Source organism: Scyliorhinus canicula, chromosome 2 (genome assembly GCF_902713615.1).
Source record: "Scyliorhinus canicula chromosome 2, sScyCan1.1, whole genome shotgun sequence".
NCBI lineage: Eukaryota > Metazoa > Chordata > Chondrichthyes > Carcharhiniformes > Scyliorhinidae > Scyliorhinus > Scyliorhinus canicula.
The window spans coordinates 41,610,862-41,633,390 of NC_052147.1; the positions used below are offsets into that span (position 1 = coordinate 41,610,862).

General features: G+C 41.2%; 1 protein-coding gene across 1 annotated transcript in view; it reads left to right on the forward strand.

The window, feature by feature from the left end:
* Nucleotides 1-22,529, forward strand: part of LOC119952876 (kelch domain-containing protein 1) — a 130,046-nt gene that overhangs the window by 101,382 nt on the left and 6,135 nt on the right. The window contains 2 exon segments of the mRNA XM_038776476.1: nucleotides 7,603-7,675; nucleotides 22,272-22,356. Of these exon segments, the coding sequence (XP_038632404.1) occupies nucleotides 7,603-7,675; nucleotides 22,272-22,356 (158 nt within the window).

The window sequence follows — 22,529 nt, forward strand, 5'->3', positions numbered from 1 at the left end:
TCTCCCCCCCCCCCCCTCCCCCCTTCCCCGTTTCTCCTGGGTTTAGCTTCCCCCCGGTCTATCCCTCCCTGTCACGGCTACTTTCCCCTGATCCTTGGCTCCCTGGCTATTCCTCGGCTTGTTTGTTGGCCACGAACAGGTCCAGGAACAATTGTGAGAATGGATCCCATGTTCTGTGGAAGATTCTATGAGGTTGGACAGCCAGTCTGCAGCTTTGGGTGGTCCTGCTGACCACCAGCCGAACAGGATTCTACGGTGGGCGATTAAGGTGCAAAGGCAAGGGCGTCCACACTCCTCCCCAGGAATAGATCTGTCTGGTCTGATATCCCGAAGCCCGCTACTTTCGGGCATGGCTCCACCCTCATCCCCACCACTTTGGACATTGCCTCGAAGAAGGCTGTCCAGTACCCTGCGAGTCTGGGGTCATAGATCATAGAATTTACAGTGCAGAAGGAGGCCATTCAACCCATCGAGTCTGCACTGGCTCTTGGAAAGAGCATCCTACCCAAGGTCAACATCGCCACCCTATCCCCATAACCCAGTAACCCCACCCAACACTAAGGGCAATTTTGGACAGTAAGGTCAATTTTTTATCATGGCCAATCCACCTAACCTGCACATCTTTGGGCTGTGAGAGGTAACCGGAGCACCCGGAGGAAACCCACGCACACACGGGGAGGATGTGCAGACTCCGCACAGACAGTGACCCAAGCCGGAATCGAACCTGGGACCCTGGAGCTGTGAAGCGATTGTGCTATCCACAATGCTACCGTGCTACCCAGAACATGTGGGCAAGTTTGGCTGGGCCTCCTTGGCACCGTTCACATGTATCCTCCAACTCCGTGAAAAAACTACTCATCCGAGTTCTTGTTAAGTGGGCTCTATGTACCACTTATAGTTGCGCCAGGCTGAACATTGCGCTGGTGGAGTTGACCCTATGCAGTGCTTCGCTCCAGAGTCCCCACCCTATTTCAATCCCCAGGTCTTCCTCCCATTTCTTTCTTGTTGCGTCCAGTACAGTGTCGGCCCTTTTGACCAGTTGGTCATACATGTTGCTACAGTTCCCCTTATCTAGGATGCTTGTGTCCAGTAATGCTTCCAGTAATGTCTGTTGTGGTGGTTGTGGGTATGTCCTTGTCTCCTTTCGCAGGAAGTTTTTGAGTTGCAGGTACCTTAGCTCGTTCCCCCTGGCCAGCTGGAATTTCTCTGTCAGTTCGCCCAGTGTTGCGATCCTGCCGTCCGTATACAGGTCCCTGACTGTCAGTGTCCCTCCGTCCTGTCCCCACTTTTTAACGGTGGCGTCAGTCAGCACTGGTGTGATTGTTGCAGATGGGAGCTTTGTCTGACATTTTGGTCAGGCAAATTGCTGCCATAGTTGGTTCCAGGACTGGAGGTTGGCTCTCACCACTGGGCTGCTGGAGAGTTTTTTGGGTGGAGTTGGGAGTGCCGCCGTGGCGAGGGCTTGGAGGGAGAACCCCTTGCAGGAGGCCTCTTCCGAATGGAAGCTAATCACTAAGTACTTCAGAACTCACGAATAATTGTAAAAATTGGTTGCTCCCCCCAACTGCTCTATTAGATACAATTCTAGAAGGGATGGAAGTAAGAAAACATAACTATATTTTACAAATTGTGCTTAAAGCTGCCTTTAAGTGGTTCACCCTCGATTGGTTGAAACCCATATGCCCAACCTATGAAACTTGGTTATCCAAATCCAGAGAGCTGCTTGAGGTGGAACAAATTATATGTGCAGTACGCTTACAGAGCAAAAACATTCTTTCAAAGGTGGATCCCAGTAAAATATTGTTCACAAACTAAACCACAGCGAGCACTTCCCAACCCAACACCATTCATTATAATAATAATAACCTTTATTGTCAGAAGTAGGCTTACATTAACACTGCAATGAAGTTACTGTGAAAACCCCTTGTTGCCACATTTTGGCGCCTGTTTGGGTACACAGAGGGAGAATTGAGAATGTCCAATTCACCTAACAGCACGTCTTTCAGGACTTGGCAGAAACCGGAGCACCTGGAGGAAACCCACACAGACACAGGTAGAATGTGCAGACTCCGCACAGACATACAGGTTGAGCATTCCTTATTCAAAATGCTTCAGGCCGATAGTGTCTCGGATTCTGGAATTTTTTGAATTTTGGAATACCTGTTTAGGTATAGATGTGAAACGTTGCATAGCTAACAGATATCGGGTGAACACCATGTTATTGGTCTACTAGAAACGTGATTTTGGCGCTCAAAAAAAATTGTGGATTTCCAAGCATTTCGAATAAGGGGTGCTCAACCTATGTATATATATTTTATTTACCCACCTTTTATTTTTTTAACCATGATTTCCCATATATTTCCTTTAGTCGTTTTTCACTAATACTCTAAGGAATCAACTTTTATACGTTTATCTCGATCAACACCTGTTGGTACATGTAACTATAACTTGATTCTCAAAACTAGATGTGCCTTTGTAATATTGTTTCTTTTATATTTTTGTTGACAGCGCTGCTGATTAATGTCATGTATAATTGTAACCCTTTTACCATGTTAATCTTTCGTTTCTGTTTGCTGTGAAAAAATAAACAAACAATAAGTTTTTTTCTCTAAAACATGGAGGAACAGTCCAGGGCTTCTAATCAGTTTTAACAGCAATAAAAAAATGTGTTAAACATAAAAAGTTGGATTATTACACAATACATCTTTACTATCCTCCCTTAGTTTAACAAATACACCCAGATTTAAAGATTAACATAGATTACAAAGTACATCTTAAGGTGAATGGTCTTATTAAACAACAAGTCCCTTTTAAGCATACAAGATTACTGGTCGAATATAACCATCTCTCTGAGGTTTGCCTGTGGATTTCTAGCACTGTTGCTTCACAGCGCCAGGGTCCCAGGTTTCATTCCGGCTTGGGTCACTGTCTGTGCGGAGTCTGCACTTTCTCCCTGTGTCTCTGTGGGTTTCCTCCGGGTGCTCCAGCTTCCTCTCACAAGTCCTGAAAGACATGCTGTTAGGTAATTTAGACATTCTGAATTCTCCCTCTGCGTACCCGAACAGGCGCCAGAATGTGGTGACTAGGGGCTTTTCGTAGTAACTCCATTGCAGTGTTAATGTAAGCCTACTTGTGACAATAAAGATTATTATTATTTCTCCTCAGCGTATTCCCAAATGATGATCACATGAGAGCTTCCAAATTCTACTCCCAAAAATACACTTTACAATCTTCTCTCATAATAATGCTTTTCCTTAGCAGCTTGCATGCCGAAATCCAGTCCAGGTTTTACGAATGACACGCTTAAACAAAGCGCCCGCTCTATCTTTTAAAAATAAATTGTACCTAATTACTTTTTTTCTAATTAAGGGGCAATTTAGCATGGCCAATCCACCTAACTTGCACATCCTTGGGTTGTGGGGGTGAAACCCACGTAGACAAGGGGAGAATGTGCAACTCAACACACGGACAGTAACCCAGGGCTGGGATCGAACCCGGGTCCCCAGCGCCGTAGCCAGCAGTGCTAACCACCTCCACTATGCCGCCCCTCTTCCGCTTTACTTCTAACAGTGAATCCAGTCCATGATTTTACACCAAGCCCTTTTAGGATGTATTTGTCTTGACTGCTGGGCAAACTGCTCACAATTGCTTTAACTCTTATTTCCCAGACTGTATTAAAATGGCATCAACATTTGATTTGCCTTTGAAGGCTGCAGTCCCATTAAAAAATCCAGTTATTGCAACTGTCTCTTTAACTCAACACTTTGGTTACTCTACCCTGAGTTATTCTGAACAATACAGGAGGATATAGATAGCTGCAAAATTGGGCGGAGAAATGGCAGATGGAATTTAACCCGGACAAATGCGAGGTGATGCATTTTAGTGCATCCAATTCAGGTAGGAGCTATAAAATAAATGGCAGAACCATCAGGAGCATTGACACACAGAGCGATCTGGGCGTGCAGGTCCACAGATCCTTAAAAGTGAGAGCACAGGTGGAAATGGTGGCAAAGAAAGCATATGGCATGCTTGCCTTCATCGGATAGGGTATCGAGTATAAAAGCTTGCAAATTATGTTACAGTTATATAGAAAGTTGGTTGGGCCACATTTGGAATACTGTGTTCAATTCTGGTCACCACACAACAGAAGGACATGGAGGCTTTGGAGAGAGTCCAGAAAAGGTTGACCAGGATGTTGCCTGGTATGGAGGGTATTAGCTATGAGGAGAGATTGAATAAACTGGGATTGTTCTCCCAAGAAAGACTGAGGCTGAGGGGCGACCTTGATAGATGTTTATAAAATTCTGAGGGTATAGATAGGGTGAACATGGGCAACACGGAGACAGAGTGGTTAGCACTGCTGCCTCACAGCGCCGAGGTCCCAGGTTTGATCCCGGCTCTGGGTCACTGTCCGTGTGGAGTTTGCACATTCTCCCCGTGTTTGCATGGGTTTCGCCCCCACAACCCAAAGATGTACGGGGTAGGTGGATTGGCCATGCTAAATTGCCCCTTAATTGGAAAAAATTAATTGCGTACTCTAAACTTATTTTAAAAAAAAGATAGGGTGACCAGTTGGAGGTTTTTTCTCAGGGCGGAAATGACAATTACAAGGGGCACAAATTCAAGGTGATGGGGGATAGGTTCAGTGGAAATGTGCGGGGGGGGGGGGGGGGGGGGGGGAAGTTTCTTTACACAGAGGGTGGTGGTGGCATGGAATGCACTGCCAAGTGAGGTGGTTGAGGCAGATACGTTAGCGACCGTTAATACTTATCTGGATAGACACATGAACAGACGGGGTATAGAAGGATACAGGCAATTGGTCTAGATAGGACTCGTGATCAGCGCAGGCTTGGAGGGCCAAAGGACCTGTTCCTGTGCTGTACTGTTCTTTGTTTGTTCTAACACCTTTTACTTTGTTCACTTAACTCCAGTCACCTTTAATATTCTTCCTGTCTCAATCCCTTGGTTATCTGGACCACAACTTGTACTTGAGGAAACCTGCCTCTTAGCAACTCCCAACCTTTCTCTTGGCAGAGTTGAGAGATGTTCACTTTGGAGCCTTGTCTCCAACTGCTCTGGCTTCCAGTTAAAACGTAAGAACAAAGGAAAGCCCTTCCCTCTGAAAAGTAGGTCCCTGTTGCTAAGCAATGTTTTATCCCTCTCTAGGTTCTTGTTTACTCTTCACGATGCAACCCTCTCTAAGCACAATAGAATCATAATCGGAACTTAACCAACCCCCCACACATACAAACGCCTTTATCCAGCATGACTCTAACTATAGATTTTACTCATGTGATGGATCATATTAATTTACTCATATTAATTGTTAATATATTTATGTGTCACTGCACTATATATTAATCTTACAGAACCCGAGACTGAGCTTCTTGGGTGAAGTCAAGTATAGCTTTATTTATGTCAGTTTTAAAGTCTGCTGATCAAGTCAAATTTTATATGAATAAAGAATCTAGAAAGTTGTTTGTCCAAAGCAAATACAGATGGTTGAGTTGAATTCAAAATACAATTCAGTTTGTGGCAATTTCTTCAGATCAAAATGCACAATACAAAATTGAAACAAAAGGAGATAGCTGTTTGCAGTGCAAAGTAGGAATAGGTTTCAAAGGTTAGGTTAAAGATGAATTCAGAGAGAGAGAGAGAGCTCTGTTTTAGGCTCTGTCCCCTTTCTGACTGTGATTGGGTTAAAATAATTATAATTCATCTAATTGACCGAAATATCTGTCTATCAAGTTTTAAGAGATAATATGGCATGGGAAAACTTCTCTATGTTTCCATAATATGGTGTGATTGAACCACCTGTTTCCCACCATGTTTTCTACAAGTGGGATGTTTGCCCAGTAATGATAACAATGAGTCAGAAATTCTGCAACTTGGATAGTCGGTTTGAAAACTGACTTTCTTATCAGATCTTTTCCTATGCTCTCGGCATTCTCTGCTGTCATGGCTAATTTTTAATAGTATAATGTCACTAAATCGTTTCTTCCCGAAAAGTAGGTTTCTATCACCTTCCTTCCACAGAAACATAAAATTAAACACACTTAAAACCAAACCTTATTTCTAATGTTTACCAATATAAATCACTTAAAACTACCTTTGTTTCCTAACAAGACCGCAAGGAAGAATAGTGGAAGTGGGGGGTTGGTGTGGCAGTATTGATTAAAGGTGGCATTACAATACTGGAGAGACAAAGGGTGTTTCTGGAGTGTCACGGGCAGATTGTCTGGCTTGAGAAAGAATGAAAAAGGTGTGATCCAGGTAGTAAGAAGAAGAATGTGAAGTCATTGGAGAGAGTACAGAGGAGAGTCACAAAAATTATTCCAGGCATAAAGAACTGCAGCCATGAGGATAGATTGGAAAGGTTAGGACTCTTTTCTTTTCTTTGAGAAAGGAAGACTTCAAGAAGACTTGGTAGAGTATTCAAAATTCTGAAGGGTATGGATTGAGTAAATATCTAGTGCAAAACTGTTCCTACTCTTGAGAACATAAAGAATTACTCGGCCCACCACGACAAAGGGAGGTTGTCCCACCTTGCCAAATCAATATCGCTGAAAACTCAAACCCTTTGACCCCAGCCAATAATGACTGCCCCACTAATGAAAATTTCTATTCTCGAGTACACTTCATGTACTGGAGAGAAAAACGAATACTCCCATTCCCTCGGCTGCACTCCTCCCCTCTCTCGTGAGCCTAGCCAGCACCTTCACCCACCCTCCCTGACTGGGTCGGCCAGCGTGGCTGAAACCTATCCACTATCCGTTCTTGCACTATTTTCAAATCCCTCCCCACTATTAACTCAGGGGTATCCAAATTCAGGATGGCACCCAGCACCCTCTTCACAAACCCTGCATCGTCCTAGTTGGGGCCACATACACTTGACAGTGCCACCAACCTCCCCTCTAATGCTCCCGACACAATCGCGTACCTGCCCTCCTGGTCCGCCACCACCTGAAACCTTGCCCACCAATACCCCTACATCCTGAGCCCTGCTATCAAATCCCAAATGACTGACTCACTCAACCCTTCCTAAACCTCATCTGATCTTCCACCCTTAGATGGATCTCCTGCAGCATCACCACTCGGCCTTTAGGCTCTTTAGATGTGTAAAGACTCTCGACCTCTTCATTGGTCCCCCTTTTGTTCCACATTATTATTCTGACTGAGGTGTCTCTCTCTCTCCCTACCTACCACTACTACCACCCCCCCCCCCCCCCCCAAAAAAAAACACACGCACACACCCTTCTATTCACCATCATCATACCCTGGGTCCTAGCCACCTGCCCTGTCCCTTTGTTGTCGTAATCTCCCGGTATAATTCTACAGTTCTGATACCATGCCCAAAAACTGTTTTTGCACCATCACATAATTTTGACCAGAAGAGCGTCCTATGATGACTGGATTATGTCTCAAACCTGATTTTCTTGGTGCATTTTTCATTTCATACATGGTGTGAAATCCAATTTCCAATTTATAAATATCGATCCCATTTTATTCCACTTACTGTTGTAAAGTTTTAATAGCAATGATGAACTCCATTTTATTGATAATTAAATTGTAAGTCACCAATGTTGTCACCGTCTCTTCTAGGTGATGCATGGATATACAGTGTTGGAGCTGCTGAATGGAGGCAATTGGAACACTGTCCTAAGAATAGGCCAAGGTAAAAAGGCAGTAAGAGTTTTTGCTGAAGAATGAAACACTGTTTATAGTGCACGTAAACAATATTCAGTAATTTTTATTATTTAATAGGATTTTCTCAGATTTAGCCATATTTCAATATTTAGGCAGTGGACAGGTACAAGAAGACTATGAAGGTAACATTTATGTCAATTTATGTATGTCATAACAAGTAGGAAATTTTGTTTTGTATCATTAAACCCATGTAGAATTTCTAACACTGAAGGTGCACTGACCAGTTCTAAATAGTTTGTTTGAAGTACAAATTCATCAGCAGCTCAATTATTATAAATCCTAATTTTAAAATAATCTAATTTGGGAAGAGTAAAACAACAAATCTTAATTAGAAGACCAATACATGCAAGGCAAGTTCCCAGTCTCTTTTGTGCCACAATGGGATTTGGTGAAAACAGCTTGGTGTTCCCCAAAGGGAAGGAGGGAAAATTGAAAGGTTTTTACCTCCAGCTGTTCACCCACAATAACAAAAGCCAGTTGTAGGCTATGTTGCCAGAGACAGAGGGGAAAGTCAGTTCCCCGCTGTTATAGGTTGTGAAAGGAAACTAGTGCACACTACTCCCAAGTAATATGCTCAACATTTAGTTTGGAGTCTTTTTCCATAAATACCATTATATTAAACTGCAAGTTGGCAACAAAAAAAATGTTTGAGAGATACAAAAGTACGTAGGGAGAAGCAAATACAATAATAACAATATAATAATAATCGCTTATTGTCACAAGTAGGCTTCCTACTTGTATGCTCCTTGAATTAGTTGAGGAAAAGGTGAAACAAAGACATTTCACTGTTTGAAACTATATCAAATGATAGTTGCACCTGTTATAGAAATAGATCAGAGAAAATATATTTTGTAGAGCTTAAAAAATATTGGATTAATGTGAATTGTGGTTTTCTAAATTTTTTGTGGTCTAAAAGGACGTGGGGAGATGATCAGTGCCCCTTTTGAGTGCTAGATTAATGTCAGATTTTTTAAAAGTAAGACTACAACAAAGTAAAATGAGCATATTCTAGTACTTTTAAAACCATTTAAAACCTTTTTAACTTCAAGTATTTTTTTCATTTAATTCATTCTGGCTTAATTTAACCTATAATTTATAGATTTATTTTCATTTGGGACTAATCAGTTAATCATTATTTCAACCAATTCACTTGCAGTGTTTATCAAATTCCTTGCTGTGGCACTACATTAGGGTATCTGGATGCAGATTACATTTTCTTTTGTGTCTCCACAAGCCCACCATGCTTGGGTGAGGAAATAATGGGCAGATGCTTCCCACAGAAGAAAAGAGACCTGAAAGAGAGGTCTTACCAAGCTACTCTTGTGTGCCTAGTAAATTTCTCTTTGTAACATTCGTTAACCCTTAGAACAACTTGCTGGATTTCCCCTCAGCTACAGGCTGTGCATGACTCAAGTTTGACAGAACCTGAGGAATAAATAGAGGAATATCTGCAATATTTACATTTTATTTTATTTTGAATCAATTTTTTGTGTTATCCATTTACTAACCAATTAATCTGTTGTCTCTAATTTTAAAACACTTAATCAGATAGTAAATAAATTGAAGCATGTTTCTCGCATCAGAAATGTACTTTCCAAAGTAGGGGAACTTGAAATGGTCCAAATCTCCACTTCATACATAGAACCTAGCATTGAGTCATAATCCCCAATTGTTAAAACAGCATCTGCTTCTTTTGTTCAGAAAATCAATATGCAAGAACCATCAATGTATGGCACCATGCATTTGCAAACATTGTATATTTAAATACTATCTGCGTTAATTTAGAAATGTATTTCTGGATTTTGGTATTGAATGCGAGAGATTATGCTATTTGGCGTTCAACTCTATGGAACAAAAGAAATGTAGCATTTCTCCCAGTACTGCTTTTATATTTCCCTCCCATCTGCCAGCCACATTCTAAAAGTGAAGATACAAATTACACTGCATCAGCTGCTTTTAGTACTGAAGAAGATGATATAGTTTTGTAGTTGGTCCTGTGAAACATTTATGTTAAAAGTTGGTACGTAACAATATTAAATTTAATTTTGATGGTGAAGGTTTTCAATGCTTTATTATCTTAAAACATATTAATCTGAGATCTAAAACTGCCATCAGCTTCGTAACCAGTTACAAATCTACCTCATCTTTAACTTAGGAGCAGCGAAAATGGTTTAGGAGATTTTCAGTATATTACAGTAACATTGAAGGGACCAACGTTACTGGCTGGAATTCTCCGGTCTTTGCAATTGACTTTTTCCGCCAGCAGTGCATTCCCACTCGTGGGTTTCCTGGCGGCGTGGGGTGGTTACAATGTAAAAACCCATTGACAAGTGGCGGGAAGATAGAATCCCGCTGCCAGCGAACGGCACGCCACTGAGAAACACATAGCTGGGAGACTGGAGAATCCCGCCCACTGTATATAAATATAATGCATGAACATACTGTAAATACTTATAAAACAAAGATAAATTAAATATTGAGCAGAGCAAGAGTTTGGAGCTGAATTTCTTCACAACTTTCTAATTCTGGCAAAAATTTCTTATTGTATTTTGTTACAGAATTATGGCCTGAAATGTCTATTAATGGGAGAATGACAGTTTTCTACATAATAATCCACTAGTACAATTGTGAACAGGCATCTTTGAAATGTGCAGAGAATAAGAATACCATTTATTTAGCAATTAATTGATTATCTTTTTAATGAAACAAAAGGCATTCTCAAATTTTTCATTCTGAGAAATTTATTCCTGGCTTAATTACAGTGAATTAATGTCATGCCAAAAAATCCAAATGCATATTTCAAACTAATTTGCAAGTATTAAAAATCAAGCTTGATCTTATCTTGCCCTGAAAAAATTGCATTAATTAAGCAGATTGGGCGCTTAAATTAGAGCAGTACTTGATGAACTGTACATATTTCTGCAGTTTTAATGATTTCTATAGTTTTATTAATGTTGTTATGGGGTGTTGTTTATTTTGCTAGTTTTAATTGCTGTTGTAAATGCAGACCTAGAATATTTAACTTTTCAGTTAAAGTTTCTGTATGTGCTCTATTGAGTATTTTTATATTGTGGTTTGGCTTTTATTAAAAATTCCCATCGTATATTATATGAATAAATAATTGAAACATTCTGTAATAGAATTTATACTAGGTACAGCAGTGACATTTTGCACCGTTTTAGATTAGCAGCTACCAAGCGTAATAGAGCACTGTTACAGTCTGTACAAAAAAAAAGCATCAGGTTGCAAGCTAGGATTTCAACAAGCTCGAGTCAGGAAAGTCTACTCCATGTTCTACGGTGAAGCAGACCAGGCAGGAGTTTACCAACAGCAAGTCATGAGACAAAGGTTTTGATGAGGTGAGGAAAGCAAAGGCAGTTGCAGAGTGCAGGGCAAGGAAATGTAGACTGCTTCGTAGTTCACTACAAGGTGGGAAAAATTATAATAGTAAAATGTGTAGTTAAAGTAGGGTGATTGTTGTAGCAGATCAGTTTAAGAGTGCAATGCATGATCTCAGTTTATATTACTTGGTTATAATGCTTAGATTACTTTTCATTGCTGGATTATCAGAAAAATGAAATGCACAGGGTTGCACTAGATTCAATGTTACACATGGAAAGTTTAATATACTAGATTTAGTTTGTAATAAGAAAGGAATGTCATGTTTATCTTGCCCTTTTTGATCCCTTCATTTAAAAATTCATTTAAATATCAAAAATACGGCTAAAAACATTTCTACTGTTCTGGCAGTAATATATGTCAAAGCCTGTAATTATATAAAATATCTTCAGGATGTCAACTTCAGCTTCAGAATGTTAAAAGTTGGACACTCATGCTACCTGATTTGGATTGACTTGGATTTTCTCTTTTATTTCACAACTGCAAAAAAGGCCTGATTCAGTAGAACTATATAATTTGTTTATATTTCATGAATTACGTGCGAGTGAATGGGAAAACACTTCGAGATGCACATCCATTTTTACAAACTTTTAAACCAAATTCACATAACTTTCCTTCCCACGTTTATGAGAGTATTCCCCTCAGACAACCATGTCATTTTATGCTGCTGTTGCTCTTCTATGAAAGAAGCATTGTAGTGATTACATCAGTTTTTACGCTGGCGTAGCCATTTATCCTTGCCCTTGCAAATATCTCTTCCTATAAGGTGGCACTTACTATGAATCTGGTTTGAAATTTTGAATCTGTCACAAAAAGGTGTTTGTTATGGCCCAACACACTTCTTCATTGTCTTTTTATCATTATTATGCATTATGAATTTAGGGGAGCATGGTGGCGCAGTGGTTAGCACTACTGCCTCACAACGGCAAGGTCCCGGGTTCGATCCCGGCTCTGGGTCACTATCCGTGTGGAGTTTGCACATACTTCCCGTGTTGCGTGGGTTTCGCCCCCACAACCCAAAGATGTGCAGGGTAGGTAGATTGACCACACAATTGCTCCTTAATTGGAAAAAATGAATTGAGTACTCTAAATTTTTTATTTTTTAAAAATTATACGTTATGAATTTAATTAAAATTTTGAGCAATGTAAATTAACCAAGACCTTTAGCAACTCTGTAAAGTCATCCAGGCTTGAAGAAATGGCATTCAATCCATGTGAAAATGGCAGAAATTAGACAAGGTCAAAATCGCAACCACCCCACCTCCTTTCCTGAATTTGTTTGTCGTGATTGCATCATGTCTGAAGTTTTGCCATAGAGTTGCTTTTTCTGAGAAGCCAGTCCTTTATCAACTTCACATGCTCACAAGGAATTTATTGAAATCTTCACTAGAACTTCCCACCAATGCAGCTGGACGCACAATATTGTGTAGTCCACTAGCTGATATTTGTGTAAATATCTGGAGTGGTATTGCTCTGTTGGGTCTAATGTACCAATCTTTAACACTATTTGGTGGCCATGGTCATTTAGGGGACCACAATCAAGTTGTCTTCCATATATACAGTGGTGGAAGGAATAGTCCTTTTTAAGTCGTATTTATGATCTCGCATCTTGATGGAAGTTGCATTTCTCCACAAGTGCCCCTGGGGAGAGGGTTGTTCATCCCCAGTCTCATGGGGAACAGTCATAGCAAAATGTAATTGAGTGATCTATGAAGACAATTAGTATGTTCAGATAGACTTTATTTTTTTCTGAACATCTATTTTGCAAAGAAGAACTGAACAAAATATAGCTATATCAGTTTAATGATCAGATCATATCTTGTTTTTAAACATGACTACTGTATGTTAGATGGTTTATAGTTACAGGATAAAAGTCCCTTATGCGACATTTCCCCCCGTTTTCTCACAATGTTCTCTTCTGAAGTTATCACAAGATATTTCATTCTTGTGACTGTGAGCCTAGACACCAACGGCAGGCTTAGGCAAGTTTGATCATGCCTTCTCCCAAACCTCTCTCACATGCTAAATCAAAAAATAGTGACCAAAAATAGAAACCCAGGCTAATTAATTCTTTCCCCTCCCTAATCAAGTACTGAACCCAATTGGAGCACATGCGGTGTTATACCTATGAGAATTTGAAAAGTTTTATCCTTGCTAAGCGGTGTTTATTCTGTGTTGTAAATAAGCTTACCTTAATTTTAGTCTTATGGACTGATTTACCCGCACACATTCAAACCTACACATTTCAAATAAGCATTGCTGTATCAAGTTATTGGAAATTTTGATGTCCTTATCCAGGTCAGTGGGAATTTGACCAGTCAGTAGGCTGCCTCATTTGTGAAGTACCTAATAACTACCATTGCATTTGTGAAGTACTTAAAGAGTGGAATATTTTAATGCAATTGGCTGTGGAAAAATATCTTGCTTCAGTTTTTGACATGTCCGTGAATTTAGATTAGTCCGCTCTCCTAATCACTTTATTATACAAAAACAACCCTCAAACATTTTTTCTCTCTGTGCTTCCATTCGCTCAATGAAAACAGTAAAAGTAATCAATCAAGAGAGCAGGAAAAAATTCAAACCTCTTTGGCTGATCAAGTTTTTTCATCCAATGGACAACAACATAAATTTGTAACGATTTGTACAGGATCGAAGCATCATCTGTCTATCCATGTTTTGCCTTTCAAAGTTGTTTTCTTTAGTTGATCTAGAACGATGTTTCTCGTGACCCACTTTAACCAATTGGCCAGCCCTCGCGACCCACAATTATGTAACATGATATTTTGAAGAGAGAAAATAATCAACTTTAGCCACTGCGTGTTTTAATAGGGCTGTGGGTGGAGTGGGGACAAGAAAGAGAACAGCAGGAACATCTGAGCCTATCGTCCTTCATCAATGAGCTGCTTTTTGCTTTCACAACAGAGTATGAGGAAGGCAGAGTGTTGGGCAGAATGTGACTGTTCAATCGGAGGAGTTGTGCCAGTGGTGATAGTGCTCAGGAAAGATTTGGTTAGTGCAGTATATCAGTTAAGGCCCGGAGAGTAGGGAAACATGCATTGCAACCGTAGAGATTCAACTGTGTGTGTGGGGCAGATCTAAACAGTGACACAGGCTATTGATCATTTTCGGCGAACCGTTTTCCACATCCCACGCCCCATCCCAGGGTTGTGAACCCCAATTTGAAAAACACTGATCTAGAAATAATAGCTCTTCCTCAAACTCCCTTTGGGAAACTGCCATCTTGTTCTTTGTAATTTGGATTTGGTATGAAATGATTTCAGGATGCTCTTCCTCGTTTCAAAAATCTTCTCCACCCACTCTTATGTCTTTCCTTTGACATTCGGGTCCCAACAGAACATTCGAGACCCCAAGTAACTGCTGAAGAAAGGTTTTATCTCTCACTCTAATGTTATTCATAGAGTCTTCTGTTGCCAGTTGCCTTTTCTCGACACTCTGTGTTGATATGGTGCTTGTCTTGATTGCTTTCTCTGCGTCATTGTTCTTATCAGAATTTTAATTATCTTTTATATATACATTTAAGGCAATGTCAGAAGCACTGGAAGTTTCTTGCAACCATACGAGAGTCCTCTTCCTTCCAACGGATGGTCACAGTTTCTAGATATCTACTGCCTACCAACACACACTATAGGAAATATTCTTCCTAGATAATGCAGAGTGGCACCACTTGTGGCTAAAGCTCAGAGTTGTTGCGCCCAAGAGATTAAACATGCGGACACCTCTTAAACTCATGATTATGCTGAACACTAAGTCCCAGAATCTCTCACATCAAGCAGGTTACATTGATATGCCATGAACATGCGTGCCTTGAAGAAAAAGAATATCAATTCAAACTAAATACAGTTGGGCCTGCAATTCCATTTCAGACCAAAGACTCCACACACTCTTAGAGCGTGATTTTCCATGCCTCCCTCCCAATGCTATCAATGGAGTTTCCCGTTCTATGCCCTCTCCCGCTGCTGAGGAGCCCAGGGCAGGGGTTCGCCATCGGCGGGACTGGCCAAGATCCCACTGGCATGTCAGGCCTAGAAAATTCAGGCCTTTTGCAACCCGATTGTTTCTATAATCTGCTTGAATACACTCAAAAGCACAATAAAGCAAACAAACAAGTTAAACACATACCACTTTCAAAACAACCAAACAATTAAAAATCATACCAGTATTTCTTTTTTTTTTTATAAATGTTTTTATTCAGTTTTCATATTTTATATTGAACAAATTACAAATTGTTAGGAGAAAGAAAAAAAACAAACACGCAAAAATTAACATACATATTTACAGGTAAGCATCTTCGTAGTACCGTACTTTCCGGACTATAAAGCGCACCTGACTATAAGCCGCACCCACTGATTTTGAATTTTTTTTTTATTTTGAACATAAATAAGCCGCACACGTATATAAGCCGCAGGTGCTTACCGGTACATTGAAACAAATGAGCTTTACACAGGCTTTAACGAAATACGGCTTGTAACAAAAATAAAAAATTAGCGGTAAAGAATAGCCTACCAAGAAAGTCATTGGTCACTGTGGAGCGAAATCAATCCGATTAAGCTCTTAAGATTAACATAGAATCATCAGTTTGAAACATTAAAAATAAATAAATCATGTGTAAAAAGAAGTATTTTATTACTGATCGTAATCAAGATATCACCAACCCAGGTGATCAGAGTCACTATCCTCCTCTTGTGCACTGAAACCACTGAAGTCATCTCCTTCAGTGTCAGAGTTGAATAGCCTCAGAATTGCTTCATCCGATGTTGGATTGTTTTCATTGTCGCTCTCATCACTTTCATCCGGAGGCAAATTTCCCGCTGAGCTCATGCTGCCCTCTTCAACACGCAGCAATCCAGCTTTTCGAAACCCGTTGATGATAGTGGATTTTTTAACAATGCTCCACGCTGTCAGGACCCACTGGCAGACTTGACCATAAGTTGCTCTTCGCATGCGGCCCGTTTTAGTGAAGGATTTCTCCCCACTTGTCATCCAAGCCTCCCACTGAACACGAAGCGCCACCTTAAATGCACGATTTAAACTGATGTCGAGTGGCTGTAAATACTTTGTTGTGCCCCCAGGAATCACAGCTGGAATTGAGTTTGTCCTCTTGATGGCTTCTTTCACAGAATCTGTTATGTGGGCCCTCATGCTGTCCAAAACGAGCAATGCCTTGTTCCTGTGAAAGAATCCTCCCGGTCGCTTGCCGTAGCACTCCGTATGCCATTCATGCATTAGGCTTTCCGTCATCCATCCTTTCTTGTTGACTTTCACAACAATTCCTGTAGGGAATTTTTCTTTTGGTATCGTCGTGCGTTTAAAAATCACCATCGGTGGAAGCTTTTCTCCCGATGCCGTGCAACTCAGAACACAGGTGAAGTGCGTTTTTTCATGCCCAGTTGTTTTCAGCATGACGGATGATTCACCTTTCCTGTTGACAGTCCGAGTGAGAGGCAGGTCAAATGTCAGAGGAACCTCATCCATATTTATGATATTGTGTGGGCCAATGGAATGCTCTGCTATCATTGCATCAGTGAATTTGCGGAAGTTTGAAATTTTTTCCTCGTAGTCGGGAGGGAGCTGCTGACACAAACTCGTCCGTACCCTGATGGACAGGCCTTTACGTCTCATAAATCTGAGACACCACGATGGTCCACCTCTAAAATTCTCAAACTTCATTGCGGTGGCGATTGTTTTGGCTTTCAGTCGGATCTGTACAGTTGAAACACCTCGGCCGTCTGCTCTCTGCATGTTGACCCAGTCTTCGAGCTCATTTTCTAGTTCGGGCCATCTGCTTTTCTTCCCTCTGAAAGCTTTAGTTGTCTTTTTGCACTGAGTCAATTCCTCACGCTGCTGTTTCCAACGTCTTATCATCGACTCATTAAGACCAAGCTCTAGTGCAGCAGCTCTATTTCCTTTCCCAACAGCCAGATCGATCGCCCTCAACTTGAAAGCTGCATCATATGCATTTCTCCGTGTCTTTGCCATGATGAGGGTGACAAAATGACTACCGTAATCAGAATGATGGGATGTTTGAGCGCGCTCGATTTAATCTAAACAGTAAACTAAAAAGTTACATTGTTTTACCTTGACCCGTTACGCAATTTCATTGGTTTAGTGAAAAGAAAGCGGGAAAAATCCATAAATAAGCCGCGTCGTTGTATAAGCCGCGAGGTTCGAAACGTGTGAAATAAGTCGCGGCTTATAGTCCGGAAAGTACGGTAGTAACTGCGCCCCCCCCCCCCTCAACATGTTTATTTAGTTTGGTTTTGGGCTTTAGCTAGCCATCGAACCCCCGTAACGAACCTGTAGCCCCCCCCCCCCCTCCCGCTACCTTCCCCCGACTATTCTTCCTCTTGTACATTGGCCACAAATAGGTCCCGGAACAGTTGCATGAATGGCTCCCACGTTCTGTGGAAGCCGTCGTCCGACCCTCGGATGGCAAATTTGATTTTCTCCATTTGGAGAGATTCCGAGAGGTCGGACAGCCAGTCCGCAGCTCTGGGCGGTGCTGCTGACCGCCAGCCAAACAGGATTCTACGGCGGGCGATCAGGGAGGCAAAGGCAAGGGCGTCCGCCCTCCTCCCCAGGAATAGATCTGGCTGTTCTGAAACCCCGAAGACCGCCACTATCGGGCATGGCTCCACCCTCACTCCCACCACTTTGGACATTACCTCGAAGAAGGCTGTCCAGTACTCCACGAGTCTGGGGCAAGACCAGAACATGTGGGCGTGGTTGGCCGGGCCTCTTTGGCACCGTTCACATCTGTCTTCCACCTCCGGGAAGAACCTACTCATACGGGTTCTTGTTAAGTGGGCTCTATGTACCACTTTTAGTTGCGTCAGGCTGAGCCTTGCGCACATGGAGGTGGAGTTGACCCTATGCAGTGCTTCGCTCCAGAGTCCCCACCCGATCTCCATCCCCAGGTCGTCCTCCCATTTCCTCCTTGTTGCGTCCAGTACGGTGTCGTCCCTATCTACCAGTCGGTCATACATGTCACTACAGTTCCCTTTCTCTAGGATACTTGCGTCCAGTAGGTCTTCTAGTAGTGTCTGTCGTGGCGGTTGTGGGTACGTCCTTGTCTCCTTTCGTAGGAAGTTTTTGAGCTGCAGGTACCGTAGCTCGTTCCCCCCAGCTAGCTGAAATTTCATACCAGTATTTCTGAACCTAATTAATAGGATGCTTTGTAATCAAACCAGAAAATGCCAGTTGATGGCTAACTGGTGTAGAAATATTCCCACTCACCACTTCGGGCCTCGTAACTTGGATCAAATTGTTTTCTTTAAAAAGAACTATGTCCTGGCAATTGTGCCATAAACCAGGAACTACATTATGGACCTTCTTACATTGCATCAGGTGTGCAGTTTTAGAGCAAAATAATTCCACAAAGGTCCAAAGATTTTTTGTGACAAATCCAGTGGGAGATCTAATATGCAATTGGACTTTTAAACAAGGAGCATTATTTTTAAGATTAATTGAGATTTTTATTTTTGTCAGAGTGTCCTTCTGAACATCAGATCTCTTATCCCACCATTCCTCTTTCCATCCCATTGCTGTACTGGGCTTGTTCTGGATTCCAAGTATTGGTTCTTTTGTCTTGAAGTAGGTGTTCAGAGTGGAGGGTAAAAGTTTTTCACCCGTTCCTTTGTGGTTTTACTCCATTGCTGGCTCATATTATATAATTCATATTATATAACTTATAAGTTATTATATAACTTTTAAAATTTTGTAAACCATAGAATCCAACAGTGCAATAGGCCATTCAGCCCGTCGAGTGCACCGACTCTTTGAAAGAGCACCTAACCTAGACGCACTCCCCTTCCCTATAACCTCATAACGCCACCTAACCTGCACACTAAGGGGCAATTTAGCATGGTCAATCCTGCACTTCTTTGGACTGTGGGAGGAAAATAGAGAACCCAGAGGAAACCCACGCAGACATGGGGAGAAAGTGCAAAATCCACACAGTCACCCAAGATTCGAATTGAACCCGGGTCCCTGGCTGTGTGAGATAGTAGTGCTAGTGATATGTTTTATGAAGTGGTTAGTTTGTACAATGGGAGGCAGTGGCGTAGTGGTATTGTCACTGGACTCGTAACCAGAGACCCAGAGTAATGCTCTGGGGACCCGGGTTTAAATTCAGCCACTGCGGATGGTGACATTTGAATGCAATAAAAATCTGGAATTAAAAGTCTAATGTTGACCATGAAACCATTGTCGATTGTCATAAAAACCCATCTGGCTTACTAACGCCCTTCAGGGAAGAAAATCTGCTATCCTACCTGGCCTATATGTGACTCCAGACCCACAGCAATGTGTTTGACTCTTAACTGCCCCCTCAAGGACAATTAGGGATGGCAATAAATGCTGACCCAGCTGGCAATACCCACGTCCCATGAATGAATTTTTAAAAAATTTGATGCATTGTACACATGTTTGATGTCTGGTTTATTAACAGTAGTATTAGATTTGGCTTGAAAGGGATCAAGGGACGTACATGCATGATGGTGCACCTTGTTTCTTTTGCAGTACTGGGGTGGATTGTGGTAATTTAATTTGCAGGCTTCCTTGATCTTTCTTGAGGGAAGGATGGATGGATCAAAGGTGCCTAGTAACGTGGACTTCTGAGAATGCTTTCCAGAATGCTGAGTATTTCTTTCTCAGATTATGTTGTCCCACAGATTTTTTACTAACTGACAGATTTGTATAGGGAGGAATTCTGCCGTGTCATAGTTTGGTAGCTTCTTGTGTTAGTCTGCATATTGCAGAAACAAGGTTTCTCCTTGGTGGTTAAGTCCAGCAAGAATAGGCTTAAATCGTTGAGAATTATGAGGCCCGTCATGCTGCCTGTGTCTTACTAGAATGTTGCCTAGAAAGGCAGACCAGAAATATGCAACAGTGTTTACTCCCTTGTTTTTTGCAACAGCTCCAGCAATTTCCCCGAGAGAGGAATGGAATTTGCACACCAAATATAAGGTGCTGTTTGCTCACTGTACTATTCAATTAGCCTTCATCAATTCTGCTGCAATTCTGAGTTGAGGATCTACTTCCATACCTTTTCCTATGTAATTTTGGATTCACAAACTTCTTCAAGCGTTTTGTCCTTCCTTTTGAAACGGAAGAGGATCTTTTGTGTACATATCCAATTTTGAGGACTGAGGGTATTTCAACATGATTGTGTCATGAAGGAAGTCTTTAACTTTAGGACTTACTTGAAGTGATTGACAAACGGCTTCAGAAGCTATGTTGTCCCACAGATTTTTTACTAACTGACAAATTTGTTAAGGGACGAATTCTGCCGAGTCATAGTTTGGTCGCTTCTTGTGTTAGTCTGCATATTGCAGAAACGAGATTTCTCCTTGGTGGCTAAGTCCAGCAAGAATAGGTTTAAATCGTTGAGAATTATGAGGCCCGTCATGCTGCCTGTGTCTTACTAGAATGTTGCCTAGAAAGGCAGACAAGAACTATGCAACAGTGTGTACTCCCTTGTTTTTTGCAACAGCTCCAGCAATTTCCCCGAGAGAGTAATGGAATTTGCACACCAAATTACATAGAATTTACAGTGCAGAAGGAGGCCATTCGGCCCATCGAGTCTGCACCGGCTCTTGGAAAGAGCACCCTACCCAAGGTTAACACCTCCACCCTGTCCCCATAACCCAGTACCACCCAACACTAAGGGCAATTTTGGACACTAAGGGCAATTTATCATGGCCAATCCACCTAACCTGCACATCTTTGGACTGTGGGAGGAAACCGGAGCACCCGGAGGAAACCCACGCACACACAGGGAGGATGTGCAGACTCCATACAGACAGCGACCCAAGCCGGAATCGAACCTGGGACCCTGGAGCTGTGAAGCGATTGTGCTATCCACAATGCTACCGTGCTGCCACTAAATATAGTGGCAATATAATGTGCTGTTTGCTCACTGTACTATTCCATTAGCCTTCATCAATTCGCCTGCAATTTTGAATTGAGGATCTACTTCCATACCTTTTCCTATGTAATTTTGGATTCACCAACTTCTTCAAGCGTTTTGTTCTTCCTTTTGAAACGGAAGATGATCTTTTGTACATATTCAATTTTGAGGACTGAAGGTATTTCAACATGATTGTGCCATGAAGGAAGTCTTTAACTTTAGGACTAATTTGAAGTGATTGACAAACGGCTTCAGAAGCTAAGGTACTTCAACAGTGTGATTTTCTATATTTATCCTTGTCCCTATTCTTGATTGAGGAAACATTAAGCCAGATCTGGTCATAGGAAACAACCCTGGCTCTTGTTGGGCAATGCACTTTCACTCTTAGTTTTCTGAGGTTCAATGCTTACTGCATATCTTTTGCAGGATGCACTTGCAAAGATTATTAAATAACACAATTCTGATTAGATACTCCGTTTGGTAATTTTCCTCTTCAGCATAGTAACATTGGAGAGGTTTACTTCCTTAATATTCCACACTTGACCTACCTGCTAAATTTTGTTATATTTAGCTGAAAGAACAGCGGATAGCCATTAAGATTGTTCCTTTGTAGATCGTGAGAGAGAATATTAATTTACAATCAGGCTAAAAATCTTTCAAGGAGCAAATATTTTAGACATGGGGCATACAGCTATGGACATGCCAAATAGCTTCCTTTTAAGACTAACCCCTATAGGTGAGTAAGTCCCTATTTAATATTAATTCTTCAGATTGAATTTTCCTGATCATATTCAATATGTCCAAGTATTTTATAACATCAAAAATGGTAATGTTCTGTCAGATTTTAATACTAAATGCTAATACGGTGAGAAAGGGATACGATGGCACAGTGTACAAATTTTTCAACCTTTTCATGGGATACCTGCAAGGTGCAGATTGAATGTTTGGAGAATGGAGAAAATCCTTGGTTAAAGCGAAAGGGGGAGGTTAAATACTTCTGAGAAAATATGTAATGCATTGAAGCAGCATTTGATTATATTTTAGTCAATCTTTATGGTTTAAACGGGGAAATATTCACCACCACTGCCAACTCCCTTCTTAAAAGTGTCCAAAAGAATTTACAGGAAATAAAGCACATTTTACATGGTTGTTAACTTGAAACACCAATTAATGAAATATAAGCTAAGACAACATAATTATTGTACACTGATGCATTTAATGTTAAAAAACTCTGCAGGTTGTGGCATACAGCCTGTCTGGGAAAGGAATATGAAGTGATGGTGTTTGGTGGGAGCAAGGATGACTTACTTTCTTATGATTCTGTAAGTATGTTGAAATAACTGATTTTTGTTTTATTCTTTGGACTTGATAAAATACAGGAAATGCCGTTAAACTGAGTGGAAGAAAAGATATGCATTTGGTTAGTGAAATATGGCATCCAGATCTGCGACAGCCTTTGAGATGCCTTGAAATCTGGTTATTTTGAATTCTAAGC